This window comes from Cyrtonyx montezumae, unplaced genomic scaffold (assembly GCF_038088225.1).
Source record: "Cyrtonyx montezumae isolate F1298 unplaced genomic scaffold, pur_monq_1.0 scaffold_1, whole genome shotgun sequence".
NCBI lineage: Eukaryota > Metazoa > Chordata > Aves > Galliformes > Odontophoridae > Cyrtonyx > Cyrtonyx montezumae.
In genome coordinates this window covers 11,198,230-11,216,674 of record NW_027071825.1, presented here as the reverse complement: position 1 = coordinate 11,216,674, position 18,445 = coordinate 11,198,230, and the positions used below count along the sequence as shown (strand labels likewise).

Genomic DNA, 18,445 nt, shown 5'->3' with positions numbered 1-18,445 from the left:
AAGAAGAGGAAATTTTAGTCTTTTAGGAGCTAGTTTTGATTATCTCTTGGTTAACATACAAGCAACACATTATGGGAGGCCTTCATTCATATAATGCTCTCATATAAAATGTGTGTAGATTAAAAGCAACTGCTAATCTGGCATTTCATTGGTGTAATTATTTCTGGGGCTTGCTCTATTACTCCTAAAGAGCTGTGACTACCATTAGCACTACTGCAGAATGGCCAATCCCAGGAGGACATAACTAGACATGAAAACTGAGTTACTTTATCCCTTTTAGCTGTGAGGATCTTTATATCTGTTCTGTACATCTCTTCTGTATTATAGCAGATGGCAGAAACAGAGCTCCATTTCAGGGTAGTTAATCTGGCTATTAGAAGCATTGCATTCACTTTAAATTCCTTCATTCCATGACTTCACCTAAGGTAAAAAAAAAAAAAAAAAAAAAGAGCAGCAAGAAACTGGCTCTGAACACTGAAATGTGCAATTTCTTTCAGATGGACATAGCTATACAGATTTAGTAGGATGTGTGCATGCATATGTTTATGTGTGTTTGTGTGTTTATTGCTTCAGAATTGCCTAGAGTTACATCATCCCAAGAGATATATTCATCCCTGTATGCTCAGATGGAATATGATGTTTGCACATAAAATGATAAGGTTTCATGAGGCATTTAGACAGGAAGGTCAGGTGAAACCATTATAAAACAGATGCTAGTACTGCTTTTGTGGCAAGAGTCCTCTGAGGTAGATTTTTCTGTGATAGGCTAGTCTGTGTTCTAAAAATATTTTCCCTGGAGTATTTATTTGAAAATTAATTTTAACCAACCACAGAAATTCATTATTTTGAGATGACATTAAATACATTTTCAATTGGATGCATATTTTATTAACTAGGAAAATTGTTCTAGTGACTAGGATAAATGAAACATTTCTGAAGTAGCTTTAAGACCATCTAAATTCTTGCAGTGATTTGGTTTTGAACCAATACACTAATTTATTTTTTTTAACAAGTATCAGAGGGAAAGCTTTATCCAAGACATTTGTGCATCAATATGTTCTACATTTCATATTATTTTTGTCAGAAAACTAGGTAATTCAAGTGAACTGTAATCTGCCAAAAACAAAATGCAAAGAAAAAGGAAGATCAATATAACTTTTTATTATTGGTATTAAACATTCATCAGCTCAGTTCAGGAAAGGATGCATATATGTGCTATGTGATAATGATAAATGTGTGCATATGAATGTGCAAGTGCTTGTGGCTGTTGTGCACATTCTGAGTAGATTATATTGAAGCACACCGCTGATGGGTTAGATACCAGAGTCAGAGGGTATTGAATATAAATGGAGCTGAAGAGCAAGGAGGCTGCAGATATATGAATGTCACCTGGATCTTTCAGGATCTCTAAATGTAATACAGACTCTCACCATGCCTTCTCAAGATGATTTATAGTGGTCTGGATGTGGGGTCAGCAGCCTTGGGCAGATACATTTGTAAGATGCCCATCAGATAGCATCTTTTGTCTCTCACTAGGTATTTAGTGGCATATTTAACACCTAATTTGAGAAAGAAATATATATGCTGATATCTCCACTGTAACATAAAACTGCAAATGTGTTGAGCCTGTTTGTATACATCCACCAAGCAGTCCAAATTTGCACTAAAGGCATAAATCTTTCTTTAATACAGTAGATCACACTTATGTTCGTTTAAGAAAGTAATAGCCTAATACTAGCTTTCTTTGTTTTGTTTTCTTTTGTTGGTACAATAGGCAGTTTCAGTAACAAAAGCAGTTGCTTTATTGTTATCTTTTGAAAGCTACCTAAGGCTAAGTTCTGGGAAGTGTTAACTTTCCGCCCTCATCAGCTATGGGTGTTAGTTTCATAGAACAGTCTGCACAATCAGCATCCAAACTACCTTTAAAATCACTGTGAATAAATACATTTCTTCAAGATGCAAAGCTTGGAAAATATCCAGTCATTTCTACAGGCGGATTGATGTCTTCCTGTCAGCTCAAGAGAAAAAACCCAACTTGAGAATTCTAAAGTCTGACTTAACAATATTTTAATCATGGTGATCAGTAATCAAAACCGTGTGGTTTGAAGTCAAGAATGTTAACCTGTGCATATTCACTTACTTACGCCCTCCTAACTCGGTCTTCCAAAGATAAATGGGCCTATTTATAAAATGAACTCCACGTTTAAGAATGGTATTGGGGCTCTGTTTTCACTGCATATAATGAAAAAGTGTTCTTTTTTCGTTATTGTTTTTTTTCTTTTACTGTTCTTCGTTTGGAGTCAAACAGGGGTAGATTCTTCATTAGTGTTACTCAGTATTCTTGTGGCCGTTTCATTTAGTTTTGACATATTCTCCAGTCTTCCACGAATATGTATGTCTGTGCATGTTCCTCATCCTTGCCTGTAAAGACAGGCACCCATCAATACTTCAGTTTTATGGCACCTCAATATTTTTTTCTCAGTATATTTTGAAAACTTTGACAGCACAAATTTGAAGGTGTCTGCTTTCTCATGTGTTAACCTGCTCATCTCTGCTTGTTTAACTCCTTATCCCTATATGCCAATAGATAATATCAGTAAATCCCCATGGTTTAATCTCCAAAATGTCTCAAAAATCTCCTATTTCCTTTTCATTCTCCTCATAAAATCTTTGTCAAATCCATCCTTCTCCACATCCATGCCTACTGCGACCTTGCTGTCTTCAGCCTCTAACTGACACTCACATTAGCCAGTTTTTAAAGTAGTGTAATGCAAAAGTAATCCACTGCTCCCAGTATTGAGATCTCATTAAGATATTCCTAAATCCCCCTTCTTCACTGTCTCCCTATTGCCTTCCAAATCTGATCGAACCTCCTTTTATCGCCCAGAGTTCCTCTTGACCTAACCTTCCTTGTTCTGTCTTTCTTATACTGTTCTTCATCATCTTCCTTCTTTGTGTGCTTCCTCCTCACCCACTGCCAGTTACAATACAAACTATTTTCCAATTAGACCTGTCCTCCTCCTTTCACTTTGTCCACAGCACCCAAGAATAGAGTAGTTCAACAGTAGTGTTTCAGATCAAACATATCAAAGATTTGTACCTTTGACTATCAAAAAGTGAAGTACCCTGCATTTTTTCCAGCAAAAATAGGTTTTTTTTGTTTTATTACAGTGAAGTACTGCCTTTGTCCATCATCTCCGCAATTTCTTCACAAATCCACAATTTCTCCAGTGTGAATTCAGGTTCTCCCTACAAACATGCCAACACTATGATTCAAGAAACTGCACTCCAACCCATCTCTCCAAACACTGATGGCAGAAAGCTGCTGTCTAAATGAAACTGAAACTTCTATTTCTGAATTTCCAAAAACATATTTTCAACTCTTAAGACCTGAACCTTAGGTTGTAACTTTTTCCTGTCTCTGCTTGCATATTATTAAACAGTCCTTACCTTTATTTGGGGAGTCAAGAGATAGAGGATAAATAAACATAGTTCCTGCATTACAGGCCTTCCAAGCCCAGCCTTTATGAGTCAATTGAAATTCAGAAGCAGGAGTGGCAAGTTAGCACCAGCCAAGCTCTTGACAGAGCACATGCCGGTGCAAAGGACAGGACATGGAGATCAAAGCTCCACTCAGTTAATCTGACTTTCTGTTCCGCTGTTTCTCAGTGCATCAGATTACGGGAAAACTTAACAAAATAAACTCCTAGTCCCTTCCTCTCTTCCTCTTTATGTCCTCCACGTTCCCAACAAATAAATCAAAAAAGAGAAAAAACATTCCTCTTACACCTGGACCCTTTGTTCATTATTCTGCAGTTCGTAGAAAATTAACATCTGGTTAGTGGAGCTTCCTCTCTCCTTACCAAGGTGTGACATGAGTGCTTTGTGCCAACAAGACAAATACGTGCTATTTCTACATGCTTCACCCTTCCCTGGTCAGAGTGGAGGTTAACTCCGCTGACTCTAGTGAGCAGCAAACATGACGATGCTGGAAAACAACGGCAAGAAAACAGTTCATAACTGGCTTAGAAAAAATGTTTCCACACCCACAACTGTGAATAATTTCTATAAGAATGCTGATGCCTCCTCTTAACAAAATCAGTTCTCTACCAAAATCTCAACTTGAAAAATTACTAATTATACCTGAGGCATTTTGGCAAGTCTGTCCATGGCAGGGAGGTTGGAGCCATTGTATGATTCTATGATACTACGATTTTAATAACAATGACATTCTACAACTCAGATCCATTTTGTTTAGTTAGATCCTCTGATCTTCCAGGAGCATCTCCCTTTGCTTTCCTCTATGAAGGCTAACATACGTCAATGCTGAGGTTTTACAGTGTTTCAGTACATGGGATGTCCTTCCCAAGAAGCTGAGAAATAACAGTATGCACATCGTCTGTAACTGGATTAAATATTGCCATGATTGGACTAGATGATCTTGTAGGTCCTTTCCAACCTAATGTATCTATGAATCTATGAATCTATATCCATAGATAATATAAGCATATGCCAAAATCTCATTTATTAGAATACTATGATGAGGACGCAATAGCTTACACATTTAGCACAGACATGACAAATGCTGTAGCAAATTTGCTGTATCATAGAATCATAGAATCATAGAATCAATCATAGAATCACAGAATGGCTTTGGTTGGAGGGGACCTTAAAGATCAGCTAGTTCCAACCTCCTGCACTGGACAGGTTTGCCGATCACTAGATCAGGCTGCTAAATAAATTATTAAATAAATCTATTAAATATGTCCTTTTATGCAACACTCTGCTTCATTCCCATGAATCTGCAGAAACCGTCTCCTTCAGCTCCTGAGATTCCTGGCCATACAATTGCCTTCCTGCCTCTTTCCTCCCAGCCTGTATGTCTTTGTTTTTCTCACAAAGCACAGCTCAGTGGATTTCCTGTACCACCTTAGAGGCCATTGCCCTTAAAGCAACACTGCTCGACTGCAGTAAGGATCTATCTCAAACACAAATAAAGCAGTAGGAAAATTGCAGTTAGGCAGGGTTGCCTCCAAAAAAAAAATAGCTCTTGGGGCTCGTGTATTCCCAGTTCACCAGAAAAAGGTGGAAGGAAGCACGTAACCCATTACCTCTGAGCTCTGGCCAGTTACTAATCTATTCCACGTCTTCCTCACCCTCCCTGATCTGCTCCACCATCCAGCAAGCTCCACTCTCCCCTTCTATCCTAATCCTTCCCCTTCACTGAGTACTCTCCAAGCAGTTCCCTTAACCCATCCTCCTCTAACCCACTCATCCCTGCACCTTCTCTGATAACTTTTGTAAGATCAGACTACAGCTTCTCTTTCGCTTTCTCATTTATTTCCTTTTCATTTATTCCTGGCAAGAAGACTGGGTCCTCAGCTCCTCTCAGCCCTCCATGTCCTGCTTGTGAGTCTCAGGATCTTTTGGGAACACAAAGCTTGAGACAAAGGGCATTGTCAGAGCAGCGCCTACACCAGGACTTTGCCTTCCTAATAGGCATGTGCACATATTTTGTCATACATTTTAAAGCAGGAAGTTTTTTTCTGTGACACAGGGGCTCAGCACCAGGCACCACACTGCAAAAGCATCACCAATGAAACTGCTGCCATTCCTAGGTAGGTAAAATCTTCTTCCCAGGGGAGTGATAGCAAGTGGGAAGGGAGCGGGATCTGGCAAAAAACCCATGGGGAGAGCGATGTGGGGCTGGAGAGAAACAAGTGTGTTGAAGGTAATGGAAGGCAGCTGGTACAAGGACTGATAGTCCTCACAGCTGTGACTTGTGCTGATGGTTACAGGATTCAGTAGACCCAGTGTTAGAGTTGCCCCAAAATCAAATCCCACAAATACCAATCTTTTTATTGTGGGTTTTAGTCTGTAAAAATAGATTTATTGTGGGTTTTGGTATTTCCTTTTTTTTTTCTTTTTTTTTTTTTAGTTCCTGCTGTCTCTCTGCTTGAGAGATTTTTAGATTTCACTTGTTAAGAATGCTAAAGTGACAACAGAATCCTACAGGTATATGTTTTACTCTCTACAAGATGGTCTCTTTTCTTAAAAACAGAAAATGAAACTTGGTGATACATAAATTGATTTGGATTAGACGAAATTGTTAAAATTTGTCAATTGTAGTCTTTTGAATTTTTCATAAAATTTTTGTTTGTTTGAGAAAAAAACACCTCAGTGAGATTTTGTGAAGCAATGAAACCTATAATTGTAACACAAAGCTAGCAAATATCCAAAATAATATTTGAGTAGGGAAAAGCAGAACTGCAGGGGAAGATGGCATTGAAAAGGAGCTTTATGTTCTGCAACTTTCATTATGTCTAGCTAACCATCTATACAGTACAAATTCAGAAACTTACTTTCCCTTCTGAGTTAACAGCCTCTATTTCTAACCCATTATAGGGTATGTATAATTATTCAGTGAGCTGTTAGTTTTCTCACAGGGAGAGGTTCCTTTTCTTCTTTGTGTTGGAAACTATATGCATTCATGCAATGGGAAAGTAGTTATATCATGTGGGATTTGTTCAGTGGATGGAAAAAAAAGAACACAGTACTTTCATAACATGGAAATGGTATTTTAAGAGATTACTTTTAAATAATTTGGAGAAGATTTTAAACCCTAATGCCACAATGTTGTAAATACTGTGACATGTCAATTTAATCTCTCAGACCACGCATGTGTATTAACTGCATATGTATGGAAGTGCTTATAAAAATAAAAAATCTGATCTGGGGTATTCTCTGTGGTATTTTTCACTCAGTATGTGTAGGGCTGTTTGGATTACACTCCATACATAATTCAGAGTGCAAATAAATGTCTGTGCTTTACTGGAAAGTACTAGAAAGCTCTGAAAGCCTTTCAAATGTTTTCCCCAGATCACTGAGTAATTTCTACGTTGCTTACCAGTTTGATGTTGGTTGAACATGTACACAGGTTCTCAAACTCTAGTATCTGCTATTTCTACCCCCTGAGTGGTTTTAACAAAGAATCCGCAGCAGCTGGTGGCTACTGCCCCATTGTGCAATGCAGCTGACTCTGTGATAATGTTGCATTTGCTGGAATATCCCAATCTCGTGGATTCTTTTCATCCAAGTCTGTTTTTAGAGCTCATTATGAAGTTTTTAAATAAATAAATAAATAAGTTTATCCTTTGTTCCAGTTCTGGTTTCGAGTCTGCTGGACTATGGCTATGCTACAGCAAGCTGCAACATGACATGCCACAAAGATGCAAGGTGTGAAGTTCAGCATGGAACACAAGGCTGCTATTGCTCCCAAGGATACACAGGAAATGGCATTACCTTCTGTTATGGTAAAGTGGTTTTACCTATGTGCATTTCTGTTATCCGTTTCCTTGAAAAAATTACTCAAGAGCCAATTAACTCGGTGACTGCATTTTGTTACATCTCTATGCTAATATACTCTCAATGTCAAACATTAAGAACTTGTCAGTTTCTGAAAAATTCTGCAATTCAGTTTTCTACAAAACTTCTCTCAGTTGTATATACACTGTTTGCTAGCTTTGGTCTTGGTGCATAGAGTCCTGTTCTACAAAGACGCTGAAATATAATCTCTGGGTTAGTTTCAGCAATTTCCTTTATGAGTCCAGACTTCTGAAGCTTGGGATTGGCACTACTTTATTACTTTCACATCTCATCCACACACACATAGCACTAGTCTACTCTTGTCAGTCTATAATCACGATAAAAAAAAATACAGCTCCTGAGATATTCTGAAAAACTGAGGTGTGTGTGCCATAGGGAAATGGTGCATGTGAAGCCAATATACATTTTTTTCACTACAGCTGCAAGCCAAGGAAATAGGCTAGAAATCCTACAGAGGAGTTGCTTCTGGATGCCTTTGTGTTCCACACAAAGAAAAGGCTGATTTCTCTGCCTTTAGTTTTGAGTCATCCTCTGCTATGTGTACTTCTAATTCTTATCCGTACTGTTAAATGTAGCTATGCCCATCTGCAGACAGCCAGAATTCATATGAATCATGCTAGTTTTTAGTGTCCAGAGAAGTAGTTATGAATATTAACAACCCACTTGGTCAGTTTTTGTGCTTCATGCATCTTGGAAAACTAAGCAATAACAAACACTTCAGTTTCATATGAGTATAGACAAACTGCCCACCTTTACTGTGGGTTTTTATGCCTCATTTACTACAATACACTTGGAAGTGTATGTGTTTTAGGAAAATTTAGAATGCAAAGACTTTCTTAAAAGAAAGCTGACTAACTTTTTATAAAATGGGAATGTTTAGAGAGAAATATTGGAGTTAAAAGTAGTAAACAATAAAGAATCAAAAAAATATAAAATGGTTTGAGAGAGACCTCTGGAGGTCGTGTAGTCTAGCTCTCACTCAGAGCGTGTCCTACTTAGACAAGGCTTCTCAGGGCTTTGACCAAGTTTGAGTTATCTTCAAAAATGAAGATTATAGATCTTTCTGGGCACTTATTCTAGTGTCTGGCTACCACAATTTTATTTTCTGCTATTTAGCTGGAGGTTTTCTATTCTGTCTTGTAGTTGCGTCTCTCGTGCTCTTTCCACTTACTGCACTTCTAATAGCTTATTTTCATCTTCTCTATGAGCCCCATGACCCTTTATTAGGTAGCTGTAGAAGGCAGTAAGTTTTCCTCTTTATCTTCTCTTCTTCAGCCTAAACTATCCCAGTTCTCTCAATCTCTTTGCTTCATCCTGTGTTGTGTAGTCACTAAATATGTTACTTGAATGTAATGCAAACCTTGCCATAAATATGTCAGTCACTACTTGTGCATTGAGCTGGCCAGATTAAAATAAGAAGAAATGGCCTTCACCTCAGTATTGTATTATTTTCCATTGTATTTGGACTAATTTAATTTTACTACTACCATGAGTAAGCTGTTTGATTTGAATGTTAATTGCATATTTGCAAAGTGCCTACACTTGCGAGTAACACAAAAAAATAAGAAAAACAAGTGTTTTGGGGTTTTTTTGTGGTAGTACCTGGAACAACTCAAACCAACATTTCCTTACATAACTGTGATCTTGCACTCACTGCACTGTCAGTTATTTTCTATAAATTTCTGATTATGAATCACTGGCTAAAATTGTTGTCCTTCATTGAAGTTAGTGACAGTATTATATCCATACATGTATGCCTTTTATGGTATTACTAAATTATGGTGTCATATAAGGATGATTTAGCTTACCTTACATGTTCTTTTTTCTCATATCTCATCTCTTTTTCTTAATGGCATTTTCTCCCTTAATTTTGTAGGGAAATCTACATTCAAAATCATCGAAACACTGGTCATTTAAAGAAAATTCACTGTAGTATGTTGGCTAGTTACAAAGCTTGTGAATCAACTAATTGTTTATTAATAATTGTACTAAATGCTTGGAAACTCAATTTTTAAAACAAAATTTCCAATATCAGTCCAAGTATACCAGCTACTGGATTTATTTGTGGTAATTTGCATTTCAGTGGCAATGCTTTGAAGCAAGCTTCAGGTCAGAAGTTCAACTTTTTTTCTGGTAAAGTACCTCAACAACAACCGAGTCACTTACCCTACAGCTAAGTAGTAAAGCTTGTATCAGAGCAGCATGGCTGTTGTCCCTGAAAGAAAGCCTACATTTCTCTAGGGCAGCATGTTATACAGTGCATTATTAATACTGTTCAGCAGTCCTCCATTAGCATAAACAAGTAACTTGAATTTTAATTGGGTAGCCTCTAGAAAGGATCAGAAATATAGGCTAAACCCTATCATAAGCAGTTTAAAGCAATGAAAATGTAAAGCAAAGCCTCAGTTATTTAATGATGTCTTAGATCTCACTGTTCTGTATGGAGAATGCTGCAGGTATATCTGCTGTTCTACAGATAGCTACCCAATTTTCTTCGGTTAACAATCTTAGGCTTTTACAAAGATAGCCCAGTCACCTTCGAAGGACATCACCAATTATGTGCTAATAGGGACGTTTTCTACAAAATGTCTATGGTTTGCTATGTTTACTTTTGCCCTGTTTGTTATTTACATTGGTTGCAAAAGTCGTAATTACTTTCATCAACATTAATAATTCTACACAGAGTAGAACCATCTGTTTCAATGTAGGCAGTTAAACCACAGCAGTGGTTGTTTAGAAGCTATCTAGTAAAACAAGTGGCTCAAATTTTCTCCTTGTAAAAATGTTGAGCAAAAAATTTCCTTGTTTTCAGCTTATATAGCTGAAAAAGTGTCCCCTTTTATTTGTAGAGACATTCTCAAAGTATTTAAAAGGTTTTTCTCTATCTTTTGCTTGCTCATAACACCTCTTAAATACTTGTAAAAGTTATTTCTTTACTAGCTCTGTCTTTTCAATGTGATACACTTAGACATTTTCCCTGGAGTTTACTGTGGTGCAAAAGGCAATAATGCCCTGTTACATTTATTTCCTAGCACCATTATCGATGAATCATGAATCACTGATGTCAGCATACTTCAGGAATGGGGTTTGTAGTTTTTACCTTCCTCCCTTTGCCAGCTGGCTAAGTGACTGCAGAGAGCTCAAGATTATTGGATTTGTTGTGTATAGATAAAGACACATAGATATGAATTTAATTTCCTGGTGTCAAAGTCATGGCTTTTAAAATAATTATACTCTTACAGTCTTTCCCACAAGATTTCAACCACTTTAAATTAGGTGATGTTTGGGACTTTCCAAAGGCATCCTTTGGACAGTCTAACAAAAAGCTAATCCTCTTCATAATCTTATTGTCTTCCATAAGAATATGTGCAGAAATGCACATAGTCAGGAGAGTAACTGATTGTAGGATCTGGCTTTTTTTATGTATTAGAATTATGACATACATAGTAATAAATTTCTTCTGTACAATATCTTCCAGAAAGCGATAAATGAGTCACCTTGTCAAGCTTTACACCTCTGAAGTAGAAAATACTATACCATTCTTCTTTTGTATTTATATTTCTTGTTTTATGTAATATAAGAGAGAGAATGGACTGAAAACTGTTTCCTTTACAGGGTTCAGGTTTTGGGCAGATATGTATTCTGAATGAAATTCAAGAGGTTTTAACTTCATATTATCATGCACCAAATTGAAGTTAAACATCTAAAGCTCTTGGCAAAAAAAAAAAAATATATATATATATATATCCAAATAGTATTGATTTCTAGATACTTAACTTCCTCTTGTGCAAAAATGTCATTGGTTTTGCACTGATAAATAGCATATATTTGCCACTTTTGTAAAGTTATTTCTTAATGTGAAAATTCAGCTGTTTAAGTAGGGTATTGCTCAAAATCCCAGCATTCTTCCAAAACAGTAACAACAAAAAATGTAAAGGAAACAAAATTTCAGATTGTACACAAAACTTCAAAGGAGCTCATATTTTATTTTTAAAACAGAAGGAAGAATGAGTTGGCATCTTTGATGCTTTCCCAAGCAGCTCTGCTGTTTTGATACTGGCTGCTTCTTGATTGCTGACTGCCAATTTGCTGATTTGCTGGCAACTGCAGGAAATTAAAGTAAACAGTGTGATCACAGTGTTTACTTAAACTCTGTAAAATATGGAAGGAAAATGAAGCAGTGTTGTTTGTTCCAAGAGGTTAGGCAGGCAAGCAGGAAAAGTCTGAACACAGTATCTCTCCCATATAACCCTGAAAAATATTCCCTTGCAAATGCCCCTTGCACATTATTCTGCAAAAATTAATCAGTCTCACTTGTAAAATACTTACAGATCTTCCAGAAATAGCAAGCAGAGACTTAGGCTATCAGGGCAACTTTGCACTGAAGCGGGACACTGACTCTCTTTCTGAAGTGCCATGCAGTAGGATTTATCATTTTCCAGAGGCAAAAAAATGCATCAGTGCCAAGTGGTATTGTATATCAAAATACAGAATCCCTCTGAGAATGCAGAGCAATTTATGTAAACTCAGCTGAATCAAATTGAAAGCATACTCCAAGTCTGAACACAAACATATTTTCTTGTTTTACTGAGGGTCATACTACCAACTGTCTTTTGGCAGTTCTTAAAGAAGCTTTCTCGTGAGACATCAGCTTCTTGCTTTAAGGTGATGTTGCTGTGTCCTGCCACTGACTTTTATTGCAGTCTCTGAGTTTGTTTCAATTCACCAGAGTCACCACTGCCATTCTACAGCATTCAATAGGTGTAAAATTTTAATGGAATTTTACCTTTCAAATTAATACGGCCTTGTGAAACCACTGTATGTAATCACTGCATTCTACCCAGAAGTAGCAAATGATCTAATCGAAATACTAGTTTACAAGTGGAGTTTTTTGTTGTTGTTGTTGTTACCAGCAAGCATATATCACAGGATGTCACTTCTGTGTTTACCAAATAGTCTGAAATCACTGATACGGAAGATCCAACCCACACGCTTCCTAAATTCATTTCACTACTATCAGTTACCACAAGCTATAAAAAGGCAAATTGCAGCTGCTCTAGCATAACACAGCGGGAGAGAGATATGCCTTAGCCAAACACAAACAACACAGGGCTCAACACAGTGGGTGACAGCTTGGAAACCTTGGAATATGCTACACAGGAGCCAAAGCAGACCCCTGATTCCCAGCCTGTTTGACATTGTCCCCATAATTTCTGGGAATATCTCTAACTTTTTCTCTTCTTATCCTTTCTTCCCTTCTCCTGTGTCTCCCAGTCTCTGTTGTTTTACCTCCAAAGTCTGTTATATATAGTTTCAGGTTAGAGTGTGGAAAAACCAGAATTCAGGCTGTGTGAAAATGCAGAGGCCATCTTCAAGATCAGAATTCCTCCTCTTGTGTTTAGCTGTCTGACGTTTTGGTGATCCCAAGAAGTGTTAGGAGGATGCTTCCTCTTGCTTACTTATATAGTTATTATATTTCTATGTCCATGTCTTCAGAGTTCTTCTTCAGGAAGCATAAGTTTTCTTCCTGTCCACGTCTGCACTGGTTGAAATAGAGCTGAGTGCTTTTTACCTTTTTCTGAAGATTGGCTGTTGAGCTGTGTGGTGTTACACAGTCTAAGCATCTCAGATATTCATCATTAAACCTGTAGGTAGGCAGTTTATGAAATTGGAAAGCCTGGGAAAATTAGCCTGGAGGATTAAATATTATCTACCCTTTGCATAACAGTCTACTTACCTGGAACAGGTTAACACAGAAGGTTCCTGACCACTGGAGTTCTACAGCTTTAGTTGTTCTTTTCTTGTAGAACTTTTATTTGTGTGTGTTTTCTGTCTTCTCATTTGCAAGATATTATACTTTTGTGTGCATTAGTGAAGAGACTGATGTCTATGATGTATGTAGATAGCTGGAGATTAATAACAGTTAGAGATTGATGACAGTTGCATCATTGCCTTTCAGTTGCAAAGGACTGAGATATGTTTATATTCCAGAAAACAGCCATACTCTTTAACATGCTCAAGTGTTAATCAGTGTTTTTACAGTTGAATTTATCTTTTATAACTAACCAAAATTTCTTACTGTAACAAGACATTATTGAAAGTATCTTTTAGCTGAAGCTTTTAAGAGTAGATCAGGAGTTTGAAAAGAGACAGGCTATGCATAATACCATCAGTCAGATGGTAAACAGTAGTAAGATATTGGAAGTAATAAAATGATCCTGCACAAAGGAGGCTGTCCTACTTCAGTTCTCTTACCTCCATAAATGGCTGCCCATAAAAATTGGTCTTGAAACATTTTATGCATTCAAAGTGACAAATCCAGCTAGCTCACATGCACACACACACAAAAAAACCCTCCCATTTCCTCACTTAATGAGATGAGAGAGAAGTCTTCTGAGGGATAGCCCTGCCTTCCTACCGTCAGAAAATACAGCTTGCCTGGGAGCAAACTGTAGAGGTCTACAGAGCCCACTGTGATCATTTGTAAGAAACTGACCCTGACTTTAATAAGCCATGGACCAAGTCCATGATAGATAGAATCGTAACATTCACAGATTTAGCATACACACACAAAACAAAAAAGAAACAAACAAAAAAAGCAACTTCAATCTTTTTCCCTTGATTTTTGTTTAATTTTCTTGAAATGGTACTGTAAGCATGACAAGAATTCAGTAATGGATTTTTTTGAATGGGCTAGGAAGAAACCGAACTTCCTCTTGTTACATCTTTAATCATATACAGTCTCTCTTTTAAATTAGTCCCATTTGCATCTGAAGGGGTTTTAAAATACGTACAGATTATGTGGTAGAAAAAGAGTTAGTTATCTCTCTCAAAAATGTATCCAAACTTTCAAGCTGATTAGCTGCACAGAGACAGTTTCTTATTTGTTTAATTCAAAATGTGTTTTAACCCTTGCCAAATAACACTAACGTCCTTTATTGAGAGAATACTCTTTTCATCCTGGCCCTAGGAATCAATTGATATGTTACATGTTTAGAGGATATAGGAAAATTCATTTAAAGAGCTTTAAACTTATTGTCTCAAAGTCTGACTGTTATGTGGCTAACAGAGACACGATTGACTTCCTGTTTCTCTCACATCTAAAGTAGTCCCCAAAGGTCCAGCAGTAACAATGCATTCTTCTAATTTCCTGGTATAAAGTAAAGGGACAGAAGATATTTCCAGAACTTTTGTATACATGTATACAAATGTACACACAGGGATCTATTTCTATAAATATGTATAATAAGTATGTGAATAAAAAGCAAGCCGTACAGCCCACAGTACAGCTGTCAGATTCTGCATCTGCCTTTGGGGCTGTGAATTTAGCATGAATCTCATAACAAAGTATCGTAAGGAACTACACACCTAAGAGAGGATGATGTCACCTCTGTGTAACTGTGTTGATTTCCATATAATATCCCACCAATATGGCATACTTGTTTGTCTCCACCGGTAAATCATAGAGTTCAATACTAGAAAAATGTTCTCTATAGGATTGTTGCTCTCTTTCCCCATCTTCCAGCATAAACTGGCTGAGTGGTGAAGTTGTCTGTAACCTCATTTGAAATGCATAATTTATCTAGGATGATATGCTGGTGCACAATTTTTCTGTGTATGACTGTGAAAAATTGCCAACTGTGCTGCTGGCAGACAGAATATCAAACCCTGCTCAACCTAGTACATATAAAAGATTTTAAGAAGGTAATTGACACTTTGGGCTTCTATTTGCCAAAGAAAGAGATAATGACATTCTCCAAGAAGATTAGAATCTAACCAAATATTGTGCTCTGAATACGGAGCACAAAGGCAGGTGATGTTTGTAAAAATGCTGCCTGGCTGAAAGAGGAGGAGGGGGCTGAAGGACTGCAATTTTGCAGTGTATATTTTTTAGGTACACAGATTTAATTTAGAGATTATGGCTTGAAAATGAAATTTACAGTATGTGTGTTTTTGGGTGATAAGAAATTGATTTTTTGACCTTGGTACACACTAATTGAAATATCTGGCACTGTGTTTTGCTAAGGTTAAAGGAAGCCATATATGTCTGGCACTGTATTCTTCTTTCACCTTGAACTGTGCAGTTAATCACAACCATAATCACTGGCAGGAAGGAAGCTGCTGTTTAGCTGTTCTTCAGGGAAGCTGAATAATCTCTGCTCATTGTCTAGTGGATAGGTTGTTGTGTGATTACTTCAGGCAAGGTTTAAGACATTCTTGATAACTTCAAAATGGAGACTTCTGGTGGCATTGCCATTTAGTGAGGGGCCAGAGCTTCACCCAGGGCAGAGCAGAGTACAGCCCAGCAGGCAGCTCTGTGTGGTTTCTCCTTGAGTCAGCTCACTGGGTCTGCAACAGTTCAGTACTGTGCCTTCTGCCCTCTGGTTATGCTCTTCTCCACACCGAGTCTATGGTGGAGAGGAGAGAGCAGCCCATGGACTGTTCTGTCATTGGACAGGTAGTCCTGGGTATCCTCTATTCAGAGAGGCCTTTTGTGGCATTAATAGCTCTGCTTTATTAAGCGGAGTTTCTGTCTGACCTTAGATTTGTACTACTTTGACAATCTAGATTTGCAGTGTGGCAGGGTGTCCCATTATTTTGCTTATTACTTAATGTTGCATATTTGTTAGGTTGGCACAGGATCATGTTTTTCAAAAAGGAAAATGAAAGCTCCTGAAAAGCCTTGACAATAAATGGTTATTTGTTCAAAAACAGCCGAGTCCAATCTTTGTTTATGTTAGCAGGCTTCATGTAATGGTGCTGCAATAAAGAAAAATAGCTCTTCAGGATATGTATTGGCTTTTATGTTTTATTTGTAATGAAAGCTATGCACATAGGCAGCAATCTACATAAGTTACATTGAGGGAGAACATAAGCATAGATGGTGACTTGCATGTTTATGTATTTAATATTTCTTTGTGGCAAAACATCTGAATCTCAATTTTAAAGAATGTGAAATCAGGCTGAAGTACTGCAGTTTTCATTGCCAGGAAGTTACCTAAGGAAAACCAAGAGAAAAGGTGAGTTCACCACCCACTGGGAGCCTGCTGCTTCCCTCCTATCCCATCTGCGCAGAAGAGCTGGAGGTCATAATCATTGCCTCATCTTCTATTTGTTCCCAGGTTAGCAGAGAGTCCATGGTCTCTGGAAGTTATTATACTCATTGCTTTCCTAATGTATTAACGGTTTTGGGTTATTTCCAAAGTTCAGTGTGGCCCTGGGTCACAGCTTGTGTCAGGCCAGGAGTTAGTGCCAAAGCTATAGCCACATTGCGTGACAAATTTCATCACAGATCTCTGAACTTCAGAAGCCCTAAAAACCTGCTACAGAAATTCCCCAGTACAGTTCAGGTACATTGACGTGAGCTGAATGAAGTTCAGTTAAGCTCTGAGGGCCTAAATAGGAGCTCCGAACTGCTCAAACTTTTGTGTTAGTTCTTTGTGGCAATGGGAAAGGAATAGGTGGAAAGTCATGTTACAGTGGAGGCTTTGCCTTACTTTTTTCTTGAATAAATCATTTTGGTGGGTAGCATTGATCCTGAGGAAGCTCTGCCTTTTCAAAATCAGCTTGCAAGAGGTTCAGAAGGGAGATCAGTGGAAGCTGGAGGTACACAGGCGAACAGTTCAGGCCCTTTGTACCTATCCAAAATGTTTCATTATTCAGAGCTATGATGAAGCATGCATCAATTCATAAATATGACCCACTATGCAATGTAAAAATGTCAATATTTCTGTCCCATTGTGTCAGGGATATCTGATGCATACAGAAAGAATTTCATCTCCTTAACAACCACAGAGAAAATAGGGAAGGCAAATATCCTTCAAAAGTGTACAGACTTGAAAGCATAGCTAGAGAGAAGTTTCTAAAACCTAACATATATTTTCAGGTGGGCTAATCAGAATAGAAATGACAATGGATAGCAGTTGTAAATTATGCTCAACTGTGATTTGGCTGCTTTTTTAGGGTTGTGACATACCCTCCAATGTACCCTATTGTGGTATGTTGGTTCCACCAAGATTTTACCATACTTAGCTCTGTGGTTAAAATCAAGGAATTTCTAAGCAAAGCTGTCTTTTAGAGGGTGAGGTCACTTTAGGCTTACATCACACAAAACCACCATTCTCACAGGAGAATCTAGGTAGATATTCTGCCCTAGGTATTGTGGGACACAGCAGTGGGCTACGCAAGCATTAAGTTGAGTTTGTATCATTTTGCATACGAGGTCTGAGAATTATACAGGTGTCAAAGGGGAAGCTGAAACAATATTTACACAGCTGTGGACTGCAAAGAGGAAAACCCTTGACTGATCTTTCCGTACCTCCTCTTGAATAAACAGGTAGTATGCTAATACTGCTAATACTTCTTGTTGGAGGGGAGGGATGTGCTAAAATGCCTCTGGACTGTGTCCTCTGTTCCCAGAGAAAGGTTTTTTTTGAGGTTTTATTAGCTGTAAAGTACTCTTGAATTATTACTCTAGTTTTGGCCTTAGAATGATCTACATTTGAAATACTTTTAACCTGATGACAGCACATTGCCCCCAAGAACACTATGCAGACAGCAGGATTCACTTTGGAGCTCGAAATCCAAACTAGTGATGGGTCTGTGCTGTAGTATGGGTATATGGTTTTGAGATCTGTAACAAAAATTCAAGTGCAGAGTATTGCTGCTTCTGTTGGCAGCGTGGTAAAAAATAGCATCTTGATATACCTGCTGCCTCTGTCCTCATTGCAGCAAGCAATGGCAGGAGCACAGATGAGCACAATAACAGATTTCATTGTAGTTTCCTGCAAAAGTGGTGATGCTGATGACTTTCTTGCAGTTGACTTCTGCGAGCTACAGTGGCTGCAAGACACAAAGCCTCAGCTGGGGGTGGATTTTTGAAGGAAATGTTTGTTGAGCATTTTTGAGCTGTCTGTTTTAGGTGCCTAAAGGAGGACTGAGTTGTTTGAAAAGAATCTCAGTACTGGGTGCTGAGTAATTGAAAATCTGTCCGTGAAGTGCCTTTTTTTTTTTTCCCCTATCTTCTGTTGGCAGCTGGAGCTTTTGATTGGCTTACATT

The 18,445-nt window shown here is 37.9% G+C and overlaps 2 protein-coding genes across 3 annotated transcripts in view; one reads left to right on the top strand and one right to left on the bottom strand.

Annotated features, from left to right (window-relative positions):
• The window catches only part of PTGFR (prostaglandin F receptor), a 308,369-nt gene that overhangs the window by 75,529 nt on the left and 214,395 nt on the right, over positions 1-18,445 (bottom strand). The gene's annotated exons all lie outside the window — the stretch shown is intronic.
• ADGRL4 (adhesion G protein-coupled receptor L4) overlaps positions 5,116-18,445 on the top strand; it is a 74,699-nt gene continuing 61,369 nt past the window's right edge. For both annotated transcript variants that reach the window (XM_065740743.1, XM_065740734.1), the window contains exons 1-2: positions 5,116-5,618; positions 7,164-7,313. In XM_065740743.1, the coding sequence (XP_065596815.1) occupies positions 5,597-5,618; positions 7,164-7,313 (172 nt within the window). In that variant the 5' untranslated portion in view covers positions 5,116-5,596. The remainder of the gene's footprint in view (positions 5,619-7,163; positions 7,314-18,445) is intronic.